The 20807-nt window shown below is 38.7% G+C and overlaps 1 protein-coding gene across 1 annotated transcript in view; it reads right to left on the reverse strand.

The window, feature by feature from the left end:
* The window catches only part of FMNL2 (formin like 2), a 144578-nt gene that overhangs the window by 105952 nt on the left and 17819 nt on the right, over nt 1-20807 (reverse strand). The window contains 2 exon segments of the mRNA XM_021719068.1: nt 6239-6315; nt 11789-11869. Coding sequence (XP_021574743.1) covers nt 6239-6315; nt 11789-11869 — 158 coding nt within the window.

The raw sequence follows: 20807 nt of genomic DNA on the forward strand, positions 1-20807 counted from the left end.
TCTGTCAAAAACCTCCTTGCACTAATAAAGGACTTTGGCAAATTCTTAGGGTATAAAATAAATAAAGAAAGTTGCATTCCTATACACCAACAATAAACAAACAGATCCCCAAAAAAGCATAATCCCATTCGCAATAGCCACAAAATAAATGAAATACCCTGGCATCTTCCTAACCAGAGAAGTCAAAGACCTTTACAATGAAAACTATAAAACACTTCTCAAAGAAATCAAAGACAACACAAACAAATGGAAAAATATTCCACGCTCATGCACTGGAAGAATCAACATTGTTAAGATGTCCATCCTACCCAAGGCAATCTACAGATTTAAGGCAATGCCCATTAAATTACCAGCAGTATTCTTCTCAGACCTGGAAATGACAATATAGGAATTCATATGTGAACATAAACGACCACGAATAGCCAAAACAATCCTCAGCAAAAATAAATAAATAAAGTGAGAGGCATCACACTCACAGGCTTTAAACTTTATTATAAAGTTACAATAATCAAAACAGCCTGGTACTGGTACAAGAACAGGCATATAAACCAATGGAACAGAATAGAGATTCCAGACGCAAAACCTCAATTTCCCATCCAACTCATCTTCGACAAAGCCTCCACCATCAACTGCTGGGGAAAGGAGAATCTATTCAGTAAATGGTACTGGGAAAACTGGCTGACCACATGCAGAAGATTTAAACAAGATCCCTACCTATCCCCATACACAAAAATCAACACTAAATGGATCAATGACCTAAAAATAAAACCCCAAACTATAAGAACCTTAGAAAATGCAGGAGACACCCTTATGGAAATTGGAACTGGCAACCAATCCCCGATCAAAGCCCCAAGTGCCCATGACATAAGAGATAAGATAGATAAGTAGGACCTCATCAAACTGACAAGCTTCTGCAAAGCCAAAGAAACCATTCAAGAGAGCAGGGAGACAGCCCACAGATTGGGAAAAAATATTTGCCAACTGTATGTCTGACAAAAACCTAACACCTAGGATCTGTGTGGAACTCAAATGTGTCAAAAAGAAAAAAACAGACAGCCCCATTACAAAGTGGGCAAAAGATATGAATAGACACCTCTCAAAAGAAGACGTGCAAGCAGCCAAGAGATACATGAAAAATGCTCAGCCTCACTAGTCATCAAAGAAATGCAAATTAAAACCATACTGAGATACCACCTAACTCCAGTCAGGATGGCCATTATCAATAACTCAAAAACAACAAATGCTAGAGAGGATGCTGGGAAAAGGGATCACATCTACACTGTTGGTGGGAGTGTAAACTACTATAGCCTCTGTGGAAAACAGTGTGGTGATTCCTAAAAGATCTAAAAAAGATCAACCTCCCATATGACCCTGCAATCTCCCTCCTGGGAATATACCTGGAGGAACTCAAATCACTCCAAGAAAAAAGATACCTGCACATGCATGTTTATTGCAGCATTGTTCATAATAGCAGAAACATGGAACCAACCGTGCTGCCCATCAAAAAAGAACTGGATAATAAAATATGGTACATATACATGATGGAATATTACACAGCCACAAAGAAGGACAAAATTATGAACTTCACAGCAACTTGGGTGGGCTTAGAGTTTATAATACCGAGAGATCTATCACAGAAACAAAGAACTGAGTACCACATGTTCTCACTCATAAGCAGATCTTGAACAATTATCATAATACTATAAGAAAGGGATTGGCAGTAGTTGGAAACCGCCAGGGTTGGGGGGCACAACTCATCAACATGGGTACCTACATAACGAGCATTTGTATACCTAACACTGAATTGTACCCCGCTTCGTCAAAATAAAATATCTTAAAAAACAATACAAAAGGCCCTCCTTTCTCTAAGTGTATATATATGTGTAAGGCTAGATTTTCTTCATCTACATCAACAAAACAGATCACAACACGTTGAATATAAGCTCAGATAGAATCCAGCTGCCTTTTGTTAACCAGACACTAAAGAGATTCACAAAAAATGTAAAACAATGCTATTCTTGTCACTAATTTTTTTTTTTTTTTTGCTTTGGAAAACAGTTTGCTTTGGAAAGTAACTCAACAGTTCCAAGAAAAGTGCTATTTATGTTAGTTTATGATCTATTAATATTTATAGCAATAGATAACATTTTATATTTATATATTTAAATTTTACTAAATATTAATTTTATTAAATAAATGCATTTAAAATGCATTAGTTTTAACTTCTTATGATAAATAAACACTAACATATTCAGCCCACATAAACAAAAGCTTATTAAGTTTCAAAAATAAATTTGAGAGTGTAAAGGACCCCTGAAATCAAAATATGGTAACTGCTGGTTTAGATAACAGGCTTTAGTTTTGAGATATCTAGGTTCAAATCTCAGTGCGTCCAAGTTGTGTGGACTTGAGCAAGATACTTAATAATTGGCTCTCAGTACTCTTATCTGTAAAACAGGTGTTCAGTAGTAAAGGGTAACAATAAAAAGATTTTTGTAAGAAATAAACCAAGTAACACATTTAAAATGCCTAACATGCTGCTTAATAACAAAATGATTATGATCTTGATGATTTCCAAAAAAAGGTACCATATCTAGGAATGAATTCATCATAAGGTGGCTTGATATACACCCCCACACACACTCATACACACCCATACATGCTGTACACATCTTAAAAGCAGCCTTAGTCATTCTCCTGTCTTTCTTCATTTGACCTGGCCCAGCCAGCACCTATTCATAAGGATGCCTGGCAGCCCAGGAGAGAAGATACTCGCTAAGCAGTTACTCAGTGCCTTCTCTTGTCTACAAACTTCCTCCCCCTTGCCAACCTGCTATATTCCTCCTGCAATCTCTTGCCTGTTCTCTCAACTCCCCTATGAGATAAAGTGAAATGAGCATGTCTCAGAACCTCTGCAACCTTGCACTCAGGATGAAAAGTAATTTTCCATCATTATAGGCAGTTTTACTACAACAAACTACCTGCAAGGAGAGACAAACTACACTTCAGTTCCACAGAATAAAGCTGGTAGTTCTAGCCAGTTCACCCTCACCACCACTTGAATCCTATCACTCTGACATCCCAGGATCACGACTTTGCCTCCTCACACTGTACATACAGTGTATTCTAATGGTACGTGGTTCATTTCAAGGTTATTTCAAGTAATTTCAAAAGCTTGGATAAGTTATAATCCAATTCTTCTCTAATATTATAGTTCCTAAGAATAAGTGAATGGGATTATTTCTAGCCCAATTCTTATTTCAATTTGGCTCAAAGAAAATTAATTTTCTTTCTCAGAAGATTGCTCCATTTACAGGGTTTTAGGCTTATATCAAAACTCAGAACAAGCCCTTTGCTTGACAAAGCTACAGCTTAGAATGTTATCTCAGTAAAGCCCAAGACTTTAACCTTGAAATGCAAGCTTGTGCCAAGAATAATTTTTTTAGGACAATAAGATTGCAAATGTAATTTCTCCTTTTAATTTCTGGGAATCACAATCACCCAGGCATCAGGGTCATTTTAGATAAATATGGTAACACTCTCTGCCTTAGGAAATTGCTTAGAGATATATTATATTATAATCAATTATTAGCAGATATTATTTGTACCAAGCATAACAAGCAACAGCTATCATATATTGAGTAACTATACATATCAGATCCAATATTAGGTCTTTTATTTCACTTAATCCTTACTACATTCCTACAAGTTAAGTATTATTACCCTCATTTTATAGATGAGAAGTTCACCAAGGTCACATAGTGCAAAGGGCTTACTTAATTTATCTAAGGTCAAATAACTAAAAAAGAGCACAGCAAAATTTGAATCAAAATATCTCTTTTTATAAGGCAAATGGACAGTGAATTATCTTTCTACGATGGCAGCTTAAAGAATACAACAAATATATGGAGATCCCTTACATAGCACCTTGCATTCCAAGAATTCCTCACTGTAGTAACTGATAATTTTCATCATTACTGAGTAATTCTTTAGAAGATTTCCCAATCAAATGAGGTCAAGTCAGTCAGTTTACATAACGAAGAGTCTGCTTCAGGTTTGGGTTTTCAGGACAACCAAGATAGGTCAAAATCTTGGTGTGTAGTTTTATCTCACAATAGTTAATGCCAGTAATTGGCTACATACACTCAAACAATGCATCTCCATGAATTTTTCTTCTGCTAAAGCAGAAGCTTTCAGAATGGCTACATAGGCGGTAAGAGAGGCAAAACTTCAGCTGGTAAAGATGAAGTAAATCTAAGAATCTTTCAACATGCCTATAGTATCCTAAACTACAAACCACTCCAATTGTCTGCAGATTTCACTGGCTTCAGCCCAACCAGGGCTCTTCTATTCAGCCAATTTTGTATTGGAAATGATCATCTTCCTTTGGTATTTGATGGTCAATTTCACATTATTTCAGCAATGCTTAAAGAAATGCTTCTTGACAATTTGTAGAAATCCTGGCTGCAGCTCTTTCTACCATTTTTAGTTAAAAAGTGCCAAAGGTGTAAGGTTGGACCATATCAGATAGAATCTAGTTCCTGATCCAAAAATACTGGAAAGTATTTGAATTTCCCAAGTCTGGCTGCCCAACTGTATTAAACTACCACCACCTTCACCCTCAATAGACAAGCCACATTGCTTTGATCCCAGAGCCCTGATTATCTTATTTCCTTTCAGAGAAAGAGCTGCCAGTATAAGCAACTGGGGGGGAAGGGGCACACAACAGTGCATTGTGAGCCAAAGCACCTGGCCCTCCAGCTGGAGACTTAGTGCAATTTACTCACCTTCTCTGGTCATTAATTCTTTTAATCTGTAAAGTGAGGGTTCAGGCAATCCTTAATTTATCTTCCAGTTCTAAAATCATAATTCTATGATTCTAAAGCTCATTTTCGGGGATAAAGATAGAACCACTCCATTTTCTGAATATTTCTTTCTCATATATGCCAGGCTATCCTTCAGGAAATAAACATTCTCACCGAAGCTCTATCACCTATAAATCATACCAGCATTTCCACAATTTAAAAGAGTTTATTCTGAAGTAACTATGCTAATTAACCATTTGAATAGCTTATACCAACCATAACCTGAAGTAGAAGTAAACTGTTATTAATGTAATAAAATCTACAGGAAGTCATCACTTAACATCTTTCATAGGTTCTTGGAAACTGCAACTGTAAGTGCAGGTCCTGGAACAGCACTCTTTCATTTTGTTGCAATGCTGATGAGGGGGAATAAAATGGTTTTGAACCGTCATTTTGCTTAATGTCATAGTTTCTAAGAAACTATCAACAATATTGAGGACTTAGTGTATTTTGCAGAATACTCTGTACAACTAAAGTGCATTTATGCTACATTTAAAAATTCATTTCCAACACACCTGCAAAGAATGCCACAGTGGAAAAGATCTAAAAGTCTGTAGACCTCTCATCGTAAGGCTTAAAGAATGAAAACCAAGGAGTTAAATAAATTTGCCCAATATTAAGCAAGTACTTTGGGCAGAAGTAAGGTTATAAAACAGGACACCTGATTCCATTCTGCCTTGGAGAAAAGTCATCTTATTTTAAGGTACTGTACAATTATGATATCGGGGGTTGGAGTGAAGAGGATGGAGAATGTAATAAAGTTGTACTTGCCTAAGGCAAAGCAACCATGTTGCTGCCTGAAAGAAATCTCAGTAATGCTTAGTGCAGAGATTCTCTCAACTTTTATATTTCCAGAGTGGATTTCCACTTCACGGTCCTGAGATTTTGAGATGTATGAAAAGGAGACTCAGAATATGTCTGAGTGCAATGCAGAGAGTGAGGTGACATTCTCTAGCTTCTGTCCCCTTCTGGCCAGAAACTCCAGAGAATTGAGAAAAGGGAAATAAAGCAGCTTCAACTAACAAGCTTGGATAACTATCATAAAAGCTTAGGGATTTTCCAGGATCTCACTCTACCTCTACAACTGAGGGTTCTTGATTTGCCAGAGAATTCTTACGCATGCATGAAAACAAGTGTCCATATTTACTGCATTCAAGCAAAGAAATTTAGACTTGTTATAAGTCCCAAATTGAGGACTGTATGTCCTGCTTCCACTGATTCTTATTCAGTAAGCAATTTGAGTCCTAACAAAGTTCCCACCTATCAAAACTTCAGTCTTTTTAATTTACAGTGAACAATAAGGAAGTTCGATTCAGTTACTCTATAAAGTGTCCAAAAGTGGTAGAGCTAAGATGTTAAAGGGACATACTTACCCAATGTGGTTGGTCCTTAGAGAAATTTCCAGTTCTCTTAGCACTTGTGTAGATTCTTGAACACGCCGTCTGAATTTCTATAATTCAAGAATACATATTCTCACAAAACATTTTAGCAACTACTATGACTTAAGCTTACTTATAATAAATATAATACAACATAAAAAATAGTAAAGTTGACTTCTTTCACAATTTTTTTGCAAAGCACAAAAGTTTTTCTTACCATGAAAGCTAGCTTATGAGAAAAAGACTAGAAAAATTATTCTATGTAATAAAGTATTCTTGAACAGTAGATTATATTCCCTAACCACATACACAAAAATATTCACCAATATGGGTCAGGAATCCCAAGATCACCTCCAGTTTCAATGATTCATTTGGAGGACTCACAGGACTAGGTATATAGTTATACTCAAGGCTATGATATATTACAGCAAAAGAATACAAAGCACAATCAGCAAAGAAAAAAGGTGCATGAGGTAAAATATGAAGAAAACCAGGTGCAAGTTCCCAAGAAGAATCATATTCCCTGAGGTAACACGAATGACAACCTGCATGAAGCTCATTAGAAACTTGGTGTCCAGGATTTTTACTGGAGGCTGATCTCATAGGCATGCTCTGCCTAGCACATACAGACATTCCAAATTCCCAGAAGGAAAAGAGGCATTTGACATAAACCATGTTGTTTTCATAAACACTGTAGGGTGCTGTGAGACATTTCATCAGGGAATGGTAGGAACTCTCCCAAAATACAAGTTCCCAGATGCCAGCCAAGGGCCAGCCTTTCAAGTAGGCTTTTCTAAGGATAGCAGTCTCAGGCCTGCTATGTTAATTTTTTTCTGCACAACTTAACATCTTCCAAAAATGAACATTCAGAACTACCTCTGCCCCTTATTCCTCACTTGGAAGGTCCCTCCTGTGGCACACACCCTCTTCTTGACATGAAATTCCCTTCCTCATCCCCTTGCCTATTAAAATCCCACCTATCCTTCCACGACTCCCTTAGGTCTTCTTTCTTCAGTGAACCCACCTTTGATAGTAAATGTATACATCTCTCTATCCTCTCGACTGTAAGTAGTTTCCCAGGTACCAATGGTCTGCATTGCACATCAGTTCTTTGGAACATATTTTCCTACAGAAATATTTATTTAAAGTAACTACGGTCTCAGGTCACCCTGGAAGAAGGAAATTTGATGTCAACACCTTCTAAGTAGAGTTCCAGGCTACCTGTGATACAAACCCGAGACACTTTTATACTATACTGTTTACAAGAAAAAGCTTTGAGAATTCTGGCTTAGGATATAAAGGACCCCTCTCCTCCACTGCCACAACTGTGGCAGACACAGAATCCTCCAGCTCCAACTCTGATAATGGCTCTTGTGGATTGGGAGGAAGGCATCTAAGGACAAGAAGGAAAGAAAGTAGAAGTGAGGATTCTAGAAAGTAGGATTGAGAGCCAGGCCCAGGCCTGGCATCTGATGGTCCATGAAGACCTGGAGCACTGTTTAGCACCACAGGCTCCTGCCACCTCCTCCTCCTCTTCTGAAAGCCCCTGGCTTCCCTACCAGCTGATTCCTACCAGGGTCCCAAGTAAGCAGATAGTCTCACAGTTCCTCTGTAACTGCCATTCCCACGACACCCAAAAGACTGTGTCAGACTTTCAGAAACCAGGTATAATGGGATATAGGAAAGGCAAATATCTCTGATGTGATTCTTTAAAAGAGAGGCACTCCCTTCTTCTGTCAAAAAAGGCCTAAGAAATGGTGGGATCTTTGACAGTTTGGAGGGCATCCAAGCCCAGAGCTCCTGGACCACTTCCAGCAATGAGGAAGCTCAGCACAGTATTTGGCGAGAAATGGGAGGCGTATAGGGTGGCTGGCCAAAGGTTCTCTCTCTCTTTAAACTCTTTCCTTGGAGAGGAAAATTAGGAATGAAACAGAAAGGAGTCAATGGATGAGGGCAGGCAGTTCAGCGGCTTGGATGCAGAAGGGAAGCAAAAGGAGACAAAAAAATGCTAAGGTCTGTGGTCACACAGCTGAGGCAACCATTTCCAGGTATGCTACCTGCTCCAAGGTGGCCACTCTGATGTCAGAGTCCTAAGACTTGTGCTGCTTGCACAGGTGACTGTTAGAAAATAACTCAGCATTCCAAGCTATATGTTGTGCACACTTCTGACTCGCTCCCTGCAGACTGCTTCTTCTACTGGTCCCCCAACTCTGCATTATACTTCTTCAGGGCAAGGTCATCCCTTATATATACTATCTGGCACAAGGGCCTTCGTGTAGCACTGAGAACAGAATAGAATATAAAAGAGGATCGGCTAATGGGCTAAGAAACAAACCAGGTAACTAAATCAAAACACTATGAGGTAATAGTAATAACAACAGCAGTTAACATTTATTAGGCACTGATTATGCTAGGCACCACACTTGTGCAACTGCCTGATAACAGAGATAAACTAAACTGACTTTGCTCCTGTATTATATTATCTTGGGAATGGCTTAATTTTGGACCACAGAGAAGTCTTGGCATCCAGTTTTCTAACACTATATATATAATCAGTGCTAACACTTTGTACTTCTACAATGTATCCAGAATGCTTTTAAATACTTCAGAAAAAAAATCATATGCCAGTGAGAATATGCAAAAGGGAGCCAGGTAGATTCATTAGCAGTCGGCACTATTTTCCTTTCCCTCTCTGTCAAAGAGCAGACTGGGTTGAGTCCACCGAGGCAATTGAGCCTGGGATGAGGCATACAATGGATGTCATCCCACAACTGTAGCACCAGCAAAGGCCCAGACTCCTTTCTTCATTCCAGACATAAGTACATTGCCTCCAAAGCACAGAGTAATTACCACCTAGTATTAAATAAGGAGGTCAATTTGGAGAGTTCTGGTCACAGAAATATCCAATTTGGGCTCTTCCTTCCCTGCCCTAAAGGATTTCATTTAAAGCTATTTAGAAGAAACTCTAAATAGAATATGCTTAAGACATTTTTTTAAAGAGAGAAAATTAGGTATCTTGTATTCAATGTGAACAAAGGTTAATGAATCAAGTATTTGAGGACTCCAGATACAGTTCAAGGAAGGCTGCCTAGCCTAGACTGTCTGACTAAAATTTAAAGCCCTGATTTGAAATATTTCCCCCCCCCATAATACAGCTGAGAATTTTAAGCTCATTTTAACTGCAAGCCATGCCTTATTCCAAACAAATCTCCTTTTTTCCAGGCTTTAAGCAAAACAATTATGTTGTGTGGAACAGATCATTTCCTACTGCCAGCTCCTGATGGAATCTTACTAAAGCAGAGATGGTTAATCCATCATCCATTTTATTTTTTTAGTCAGTTGAATGACTGACCCTGAAAGATGAGGCATAAAACATGGCCACTCAGATGAGCACACATGGGCCAGGGAAGAAATGTCAGGAATGAAGGTCCAGGTAGACATCTTTTGTCCTGTTCCTCTTTATTAAGTTATTTGTGAGGGAGCAAAACACTTTCTCAGAAGTTTATTTTTTATTTGTTTTTGATTTTGCTTTGTTTTCTTTGCCTTATCCAAAAATAATTCATCTAAAGGAGAATAACATTGTGCCAAGAGGAAGCCCACCTCTTCCTTGTAAGCACCTTCCTCCTTATGAGGTTTGGGGCTAGCAGTCTAAGAAGCACTCTCTACGAGTTTACATATTTTTCCTTTCTTTTTAGCACTTGAAAAACATGGATATAATTGGGTTGGAATGGAAAAAATAAACTCTTTGTAAGGAGAGGTCTCAGTCTTGTGTACAAACACTGGCATTTCTGTCATACTCAGCTCAGGGTGGGCATTAGTGCCCAACACTGGGGTCTGAGCCATGCAGCCGAAAGCTTACAAAAGTTTAAGGTTTCAGAAAACCTTTAGAAATCTATTGTAAAATAGAATTTGCTGCCCCTAGGCAAAGAAAGAGAGCAGAAAGGCACCTGTTTGGAGGAAGAAGGAGTGTATTTTGTGTGGATAGCCATGTCTTCTCTAACTAGATGAAATTAAAGCTGCTACGTTCTTAAGGAAGGAGATAAACAAACAACACAGAAACTAACAAGAATTAAGCAGCAGTCTCATCTGGGGGACCTGACCACAGGTCTTTAAAAAAAAAAAAACATAGCCGGGCTCGGTGGCTCAGCCTGTAATCCCGCACCTTTGGAAGGCTGAGGTGAGTGGATTGCCTGAGCCCAGGGGTTCGAGACCCGCCTGGGCAGGCGAGACCTCATCTCTACAATAAATCAAAAAAAATAGCCGGGAGTGGTAGCACGCGCCTGTAGTTCCGGCTCCTTGGAAGGCTGAGGCGGAAGGATCGCCAGAGCCCAGCAGGTCGAGGCTGCGGTGGCTGGGAGTGGCCACTGCACTCCAGTCTGGGCGACAGTGAGACTCCAACTCAAAAAAAAAAATGTGTGCGCCAAATTTATGAGTGAAGTACTGACACTTTGACCGGTGCATTCTTGGGGACAAAGCTGAGTCACATTCAAATTTTGTGTGATACATAGCTGACAGTGACAGTCCGTACTCCATTTTTACCATCACTTCTAGGTTTTCTTTTCTGTATGCCAATCATAGGGCAAAAGGCCTAGGAGACCTCCAAAAGGAAATAATAGCTGTTCTCCTTTAGTGGCCTTTTTTTTGCAGGGGGGAGCAGTGAAGATAGGAAGGGTTAAATGAGAAGAAAATGAAGAAACAAAAGGAAATTTTTTAAAAATGCAAAAGTCAAGAGCCCTGGAAACAGTGGTTAATGAGGAAAAGTGTGCTTTTCTTTTTTCATGAGTCACACACCAAAACAACAGAGGGAATTCAGCTTGAGATATTTTCGCTGGAGCCTTGAAAGCAAGAGTTATGGAAGGTCAATGGAAAAACAAGTGCTATCTGGTGAAGAGCCCTTCACCCATCTTAATCAAGGACAGCTCTGCCCTGTGACATCCCAGGACTGATCTAGGCCCCCAGGGTTGTGCCAGGCTACATGCTTTACTGTGAGGCCTCAGTTTAAACCAATTGTGTGGCTGCACAAAGCAGGGTTTGTTTGTAAAAGGAGAGAGTCCACTGAGAATGGAATCAGCTATTCTCTCCTCACCTTCTTGGGACAGGGACAGGGGTTGGGGCAGGGAAGCTGCAAAAAGCATCAACACAGGATGTGAGTGCACAGCTGGGATGACAAAGCCACAGTGATTTTTCAAGGTCTCTGGAAACGCACCAAAGCATGAAAGAAAGACAAGTATTCCTTTGCAAGGCCTGCTTTTCTAGGCGCCTAAACACCTCTGGACTAGACTCACTGTCCTGTGTAATTGGAAATAGCAGTGACTCAATAACCATCAGAGGTACGTGACTCCCATCACAGGAAAGTACCTCTATTCTAAACACATCCTTAAGTGAGAAGAATAGTTTTTTCTTTGTCTTCTCATGCTGTTGGTCTCCAAAGCTTGTTTTCTTAAAGGCTTTGGCGGAGGTACTAATGCAGAGGAAGGAAGGTCTCTTCCAATGCAGGAGGTAATGAGGAAGCAACAACAAAGAGTGGAAACAAACCCATCTTACCTTCCTGGTTACAGCTGGATCCAGATAGCCTTTGAGTTTTTGAATGTATGTATGGGGAGGATTCTTCACCTGGAATCTTTCCTGTACAAAACACAAAAATAAAGTAAAAGGCATGAAAGGTGTGAAGGCATGACATAGCTAGCCACATAAAACAGATCAATGGTACTGATCTGTAACCACAATGCATCCAAAGTATGAATGTGGTCTTGCAAACAATCATTATGTGCTAACCATTTTGAACTTGGTAACAAATGATGTGATCCTCTCTTTGCACAGGAGTAAGACTGAAGCTCAGAGAGATGCAGTACTTCCCTTTGATGACACAGCTAGTCAGTGGAAAAAGTGGATTCAAACCTATGTCTGTCCAATTCCAGAGTAAGTACTGCTTTCTCCATAGGGCCCTGCAGCTCTCATTCTAGGAATGACGCTTTGCTGAGCCTGCTGCAGGTTCTCTTTCAGCAGGCCTTCAATCTATCGCGAAGTCTTTTGAATATCTTCAATGTTAGCAAATCTTTCCCTCTGGGACATTTATTTTATCCTTGAAAACAGCCAAGGACTTGACTCAAACAGATAAAGCTAATTTGTTTCAAAAATAAATAACGAATCAATTGCTGAACAACTAGAGAGTGGGAGTATGTGTCTCTGTGCATACATATATGTGTATTGTCATTAATGGGCTACTAAGTCCGTGACACCAGTATGTTGAGCAAAAGCACAGTCACTGGAATAAACATAAATACACATAGCATATATTCCAAGGTGATATCTGAATGTTAGTCTGAGGCAGGGCCCAAGATCCTGCGTTTCTAACAAGGTCTACCAATAGAGGGACCACACTTTGAGAAACTCATGCACATGTTTATCAGGTTTTCTAGACCACAATCTCCAAAGCAGAACAGGCAGTAGTAAAACCTGGGTAGGCTGGGCTCAGTGGCTCAGCCTGTAATCCCAGCACTTTGGGAGGCTGAGACAAGTAGATTGCTTGAACTCACAGGTTTGAGACCAGCCCAGGCAACTTGGCGAGACCTCATCTCTACAATAAACCAAAAATTAGCCGGATGTGGTGGCATGCGTCTGTAGTTCTAGCTACTTGGAAGGTTAAGACAGAAGGATCGCCAGAGACCAGCAGGTCGACACTGGGGTGGCTGTGAGCAAGCCACTGCACTCCAGCCTGGGTGACGGAGTAAGACTCTGACTCAAAAAAACAAAAATCCTGGGTAAAAACCAAGTGTCTACAAACTACAAAGTAAGTACTGGTATTACATTCATACAATGGTATACTCGATTACAACAAAAACAATGCACTGCATACTCCTATACATGGATCTCACAAAGCTGATGTTGAGCCAAAGAGAACATGTGATTTCATTTATATGGAGTTACAATATGGGCAAGATTAAACTTTAATGGTTAGAGAGAACATACTCAAGTGGTAACACTAGACGTATATATATATAGTTCTATTGTGTGTGTGTGTGTGTGTGTGTGTGCATGTGTGTGTGTGTGTCCATGTATTTAGAGATGATTAGCCTAAAAGTCATGGTTGCAGGATAAGATGGGAGAAGGCCTGTAACCAGAAAGGGAAATGCAGAGCACTCCTGAAAAGTCAGCAAAATTCTATTTCTTGACCTGAGTAGTAGTCACAAAAATGTTGGCTTTACACTACTTATTATGCCAGTTCATAGGTTTCGCAGCTTTTCCTGTAGATATATATATATATCTTAATATATACACACTATATTTCACATGCAAAAGAATTCCAAGAAATCAGCTCTCAAAGAAAAAACAAAGACTTATCAAGAAACGAGGACAACTCTTATCATGTTGTTTTCTACCTGCAATCCAAAATTGTCTTACTTTTAAATTCTTTGTAATCTGATTACTGCTTACTCCACAAAGGAAATTTTTGGTATTTCATAACACTGACAATTGGCCAGCATGCATAAGCATTTCTTTATCCCATGTAAACTTGTATTTCTCCCACACAGGGAACCACAACATTCTTCCTGGTCTATTGAAAGCTTGCTTAATTATAGATTTAAAAGTGCTAAAGATCATCTTACTACTACTGAAAAAAATCTTATTGAAAATACTTATAATTATTTAATATTATAAAATAGGGGACTAGTGAAACATCTATTAATATTTCCCCTATTTAAAAATAATCAGGGGTGAATTTTGAAATATATAAATTACAGCTCAATAAAACTGCTTTTAAAAAAATCAGCATACTGTTTCTAATTATTTCTCCAAGTTTTCTATGCTAAGAGCAATTTCTAAATAATAACTCACAAGTAACTGATGTCTCTAGTGCCATCACTGTGTTTGTGTTTTTTTTGAAACCACTGTCACCTCACTGAGGAATCAGAGGGATCCTACTACTATGGGGATTTAGCAACAGTCCAGCTGAGGGCTAAAATAAGCACAAAAACTCTGAAAGATGAGCCAGTTATTATTTCTAACCTTGTGTAGGACAACAGCTGATGTCAGAGAGATATCAGGATATAAATTAAAAATATGCTTTTTAATAATACAATTCAAATTACTTAAATTTTTAAATATCCTATGACCAATGATAACTCAAACAGTACTCCTTCTGTTATAGCAAATACCACCTATCTCTAAATATAGGGTACCTAATGTATGAAATTCAAAAAAGTATCACTCTGGTCAATGTAGTACTTGCTTTAAGGACCAAAAATTTGAACCTGTTGACAAAAGTTAAGAAATTTCTACTTTTTGTTCTATATCCTCATAACAGAGAAACCATTTTTACTTTTTTTAAATAACAAATTTTGTTTGAGTAGCACATACGACACATTAGCATTCACTCAATTAGTAAATCCTGTTTTGACAGTAAATGTGGCCTTATTCATTTCCTACTTGAGATTGTGGAACTTAGAAGGGCTTTCTCAAATATATACATTTACTGGTCCTGTTGACTTGATTACATTTCCCTAAGACTTGAAATTAGAAACAATGTCTAACTGCAATAAACTCATACTTTAAAAAAATGTGCTTAGCATCTACTATTGTATTACTAGGCCCATTTTTCACTTGTTTGAGCAACTTAAAGCTGCATTTCCAAGAAAGATAGAATGAAGAAGCCTAATGCTTTAAAACACAGTTGGTCCACAATATATCTACTTACAAGAAAACGCAGGCTACATTCAGGGAATCAAATAAAACTGTTATGAAGGAAGAATACAAAGTCCCAGTTGTTTTGGTAAAACTTGGAATTGTTTTTCTAATATCTAAAGGGACCACTGTTTGAGTTATACATTCACCGCCTGACTCACCAAGCCTTTTCTCTCTGTCTCAGTGTAGCCGGTTCAGACAATAGAAACATCTGGGTAAAAACATTGGAGAATTGTAGTACCTTGCCAAAACACATTTATTTTGAAGAACTTCAGATGGATGATAGGCATCACATTTATTTCATATATTTTTTCTCTAAATGTTAGCATTTTTGATTTTGCATTAAAAGTCAAAACCACCTTGGTTGGCAGTTCTGCATCACCCACCCTTTCGGAACAGCTTTCAGATCCCACCTGCAATTTCCAATCACTAGTTACCTGCTTGAATGAGTGCCTTAATTAAGTCTTCAACTGGAGTTACGCTGTATAGAAATGTTATTCATAGGAACAAAAAATACACTGCAGTCATAGTGAGTTAGCAATATGAATTGATAAGCCATCTGAAAGAGATTATAAAACATAAATTTCCTTCAGAACGTTTAACCACACAGCATCACTACTATCCTGAGCTCCTGCCATTTATCTCTGTGTGATCAAACTTTCTCCATGAAATGTTTTGGGATGGTAAATGTCAGTTGTTATGAGGGTCTTCATCATTCCCCATAAAACAAGTCAAATATTTTAAAAAACAGTCATTTGTTAACATTCAAGTACCCTAGGCCAACCAACCGCATTGAAAGAGGTTTAGTAGGAAAGACGGTGAGAGAGCAAACCTTAGGATCACAGAATCTTCAATAAGTTCCTGTGTCAATTGCACATATTTTTATTTAATAAATTTGTCTGTCAGAAATTCTATTCTTATTCATTACATCTCTCTGGTAATGATCGGAAAAATTATTCTCACTACTAAAAGCGTCCTCTCGTTTCATTTACGCAAGCCCAGAAACACAATTACCTTTTCATGTGGGACAGCACTTTTTGCTTTTCAAAGATTATTAACTTATCTTTCAATGATACTTTACAGTTTACCATATTCTTTAGACCTCTTAGCTTACTCTAGACTCCATTTCTGGCAAGTAGACATTAATTCCATTCCACAGATGAGGGAACTGAGGCTCAAAGATTAAATGACTTATCTAAAATCATATATTTTATATATAAGTGTGTGCATGTGTTGGATTAAAGATTCAAACACAAGTTTTCTGGCTCTTTGATCCTTCTTCTTTTCACTACACTGTAATAAGCATGCTCACCTTTAAACTTAATTGTGTACAAGTTTATTTATTTTTAGAGTCAGAGTCTTACTCTGTTGCCCAAGCTGGAGTGCAGTGGCACGATCATGGTTCACCACAGCCTCCAATTCCTGGGCTCAAATAGTCCTTCTGCTTCAGCCTCCTGAGTAGTTAGGACTACAGGTACACACCACCACACTCTGCTATTTTTTTTTCTTTTCTTTTTGTAGAGATAGGGTCTCACTCTGTTGCCTAGGCTGGTCTTGAACACCACAAAGAGCTGGGATTACAGGTATGAGGCATCATGCCCAGCCTATAAGTTTTTAAAAGGGTGAAAATGTGTCCTATTCTTCACTGAGCCCAGTACGTAGAAGAATACTTGGCACACAGTCAGTTCTCAACAATATTTAAATAATTAAACTTTGAAAATTGTCATATGCAAGTCTCTTCTCACACAAATTAAAGTTTTTAAAGTTCAAAAGTACACAAAGATTGTAAACACCCTGTCCAGGAAAGACAATCAGCAAGTTCAATGCTAGACCTAAGTCAGCAAAACTCATGTCCGAGCATAATGTTGTTTGCTGATTAGTCTGTACTATGTCTCTCACGGAGCTGATACGGTCTAATGCCTTTCATAATAATACATTTCTCCTTAACCCAAACTATTCAGGCTGATACTAACCTCCCTTTTCCCTACTGGTCACCAGAAAAGTTGATACCCACACAAAGACTTGCACTGCAGATAAGGAAAAGATAAAGCAGTTATTGGACTCTACTTAATGACTAAATCTACAGAATCAAATCGGAGTACCAGACCATTCTGAAAAGAACTAAATGAAAAGGCTGTGACAGAGTATACCAAGTTAATTAGGTAAGTCACAGTAAACAGAACTCATTGCTGTACTACAACATGTCCCTTTCTGTCAGACGCAGGCAGGCAGCTCTACACTTTTTCTAACCAGAACTGTTTCATTGGGACCTCCTCTCCCTATGTGTTTGTCTCCTCTTTCTCCATTCAAATCTAAAAAAACTTTGTCATTGAAAGTCTTTCTGCTTAAAGGTTTGTAATTATATATACCACTCATCTAGCAAAGCATTTCTGATCTTTTAAAAAAGAAAAAAAAAGATCTGGCTATGTCACCCAGACTGAAGTGCAATGTTGTGATCATGGCTTACTGTTGCCTTGAACTCCAGGGTTCAGACAATCCTCCCACCTCAGCCTCCCAAGGAGCTGAGACTACAGATGTATATCACTATATCCAGCAATTTTTTATGTTGTCTAGTCTGGTCTCAAACTCCTGGGTTCAAGCAATCCTCCAACCCTGGCCTCCCAAAATGCTAGAATTATAGGTGTGAGCCACCATGCCCAGCCCACTTTTCTTATCTTTTACATCCTCTCTATCCATGTATATATTTACATTAGAAATTAATTGAGGCAAATTTGGTGTGAGCTGGACTTATAACAAGCATGTTATAAGCATTTCTACTCCATAAATCATATAATATGATTGTTATAAGCATTTCCACTCAACGAATCATGTTTGGATACACAGCTCCAAAAATCAAACAGAATTCCATTCAAGTTTATCTTATACCTTAATATTCTGAGGCTTAAGGAAAAAAATTATAGCATGACATCTGAAAATAGAAGAAGTCTGAAGAAGTGAATGACTTTGGGGGCACACATGCACCGCTGAGTTCCCTGCCTGGGACAGCCACACAGTCACTGGCTTTATTTGGTCACATAAACTGCTTATACATCCTTAGGGATGAATTAGATATCACTATCATTATACAATGTCAATGCTTTATTATTCTGATCCTATAATAAATCACTTTAAGCCAGGCTCGGTGACTCAGCCTGTAATCCCACGACTTTGAGAGGCTGAGGTGAGTGGATTGCCTGAGCCCGCGGGTTCGAGACCCGCCTGGGCAACTTGGCGAGACCACATCTCTACAATAAATCAAAAATTAGCCAGGCGTGGCAGTGCGCGCCTGTAGTTCCAGCTACTTGGAAGGCTGAGGCAGAAGGATCGCCAGAGCCCAGCAGGTCGAGGTTGCAGTGGCTGGGAGCGGCCACTGCACTCCAGTCTGGGCAACAGAGTGAGATTCCAACTCAAAAAAATAATAATAATAATTCACTTTAAAGAGTGAAAATTGGGCTGGGCTCAGAGGCTCTGCCTGCAATCCCAGCACTTTGAGACCTAGTGACAATAAATAAAAAATTAGCCAGGTGTGGTAGCGCATGCCTGTAGTTCCAGCTACTTGGAAGGCTGAGGCAGAAGGATCGTAGGAGCCCAGCAAGTCGACGCTGGGAAGGCTGTAAGCATGCCACTGCACTCCAGCCTGGGCGATAGAGTGAGACTCCAACTCAAAAAAAAAAAGTGAAAATTTAGAGGGAATTGCTTTTGTTCACATAAGCTCCCCACACATGAATGTTTTCTCTCCTAGAACCTAGAAGTAGTTGGGCACCCTTCCAAAGACAGAGTTGGCAAACTGCAGTCTCTAAAGGAACCAATATTACAATCATCATTACTGCCATTAGTGAGTACTCATTTGCAAGATCTAGCTTGGTGCTAAGTGCTCTTCAGAGTTAAGTGGACAGGAATAATCCATATCCTCAGGATGAATGATGCTGACTCAAGCAGATAAGGAGAAGAAAAACAAGGATAAAATACTGCATTAATATTGTATAAAGACAGACATGATTTATATAATAGAAAAGAAGCCAGGAACAGTACACCTTCATGAAAAGGTTTGGGGTGTGCCAAAGCCAGTCAGAAGGGGCTGAGATAAGCCATAGCATCTCAGCCCTCACAGGGCTAGAAATTTATACAAATAAACAATTTATACAAATAGACCTAAATTCCCCCAAGGAATTCAGTGAAACAAAGTACCCAAAAGAATGCATATTCTTTGCTTCCCAAAAAGATTTCAAAATTCTGAAATTTCCAAGTAGTCATCAAATTGTCTGTATCTATAGAAAGTACATATATGAGTATATGGGGGATGGTGAAAAAGGAGAGGACAATTTAGAGAAAATGATGGAAAAGAATTAGCACTCCACCTATTGATCTATTGGTTGAAAATGTTTGCTTTAGAAGCCGCTGCCTTTTAATATTTTAAATCTTCCTATCACGTTTAGGGCCCCTGTTTCTAGGCACTAACATGAAAAATAACAAATTTAAAAATTTTTTTTTTTAAACTTTTGGGTCCTTTTATTCTTTCACTCATCCAGAACACATTATATAAGACACTGTGTAAAAAGCACAAAGAGAAATACATTCAATTCCAAAGCATTAAATCTCATCTAGAGATACTACAGGCATAGCTGTAATACAAAGTAGAATATGATAAGAGCCATATGTGATCCTCTCCAAGTTCAAAGAAAGGTGAGGCTCTTTCCAACTGAGATGATCAAAGGAACTTCCCTGGAGAAAGTGGCTTTTGAGTTGAATTTTGGAGGACAGGCAGCATGTAGATATCCTGGGCTGGTGTGAGAGGTTGGAGACATAGGAATTTTCCAGATGGGGAATGTGGGAACAAAGGCAGAGAAGCATGAGGCATGAGCTAGTAACTTGAAGGGGTTTAGCTGAGTCCCAGGAATCTAGTCTATGAAAAGCAATAGCATAAAGGATCTAAATGGGAAGTTGGAATGAACAACGGCCTATGTCAAATAGCAGGCATAGACAACAGGGAGTCAATCAGGAGTTTTGAATAGTGAAAAAACACACCATTGATACTGCATAACTCCTTTTTCTCCATTCCAATTTTAAAAGTTGGCCATTTGAAAAATCAGAACATCAGATTCATTCCATAGCTGTAGTTTCTTGGAGGGCCTCGAAACATTTTTCAGCTCTGAATATGAAATCATCTTCTTGGTTGGGAAGGATAGAACAACTTTCCAAGTGTTCTATTACAGCTCTCAGACTGAAAATAACTTATGATGACACTTTTCCAAGTGCTTTCCTTTATTTAGACTAGCGAGAATTTCTTCTGGTTTGATGGGTCTTTCCTGATCAAAACATCCTACAACTCATTTTCTAACATATAATATTGAGTGAGTTTCTTTAGTCCTGTTCTTACTTATGGATGCCTTCCAACAAGAATCAAGTACTGAAGATCTTTCAATCTCCAGAAATAATCATGTATTATACAAATAAAACATTGGGAGTAGGGGGAGAAAAGAGTTCACAATTTAATCAGGAAAAAAAATGCTTTCTTGACTAGAGTAATACTAACTGGTTTCTCTGAAACTTCACTGGTCCCAATTCAAACTGAGTTCATACTGTGGGCACAATTCTCAGAATTTCAATAGGTGCTTGCTGAATTGAAATGAACTAGAATATTTATTAAGGACATAACTTATGTCAGTCAAACTTTAGAGCAGGTAGCATGGGAGGAGGTAGAGAAGAAAGCTTCCTTCCACTAAAATCAGTAAGTGTATACAACATGCAAAGAAAGTATCCCTGTGAAAAGAACAATAGAGAATAGGAGGAACTCATCAGATCTTGTTCATGCTCTTACCATTTGCTTTTATTTGATTTAGGCAGAGATTTAAACATAAGAACCAAGCTCAGAATACTAAAC

Source organism: Carlito syrichta, unplaced genomic scaffold (genome assembly GCF_000164805.1).
Source record: "Carlito syrichta isolate Samal-C Ts95f unplaced genomic scaffold, Tarsius_syrichta-2.0.1 Scaffold314111, whole genome shotgun sequence".
In the NCBI taxonomy this organism is placed as follows: domain Eukaryota; kingdom Metazoa; phylum Chordata; class Mammalia; order Primates; family Tarsiidae; genus Carlito; species Carlito syrichta.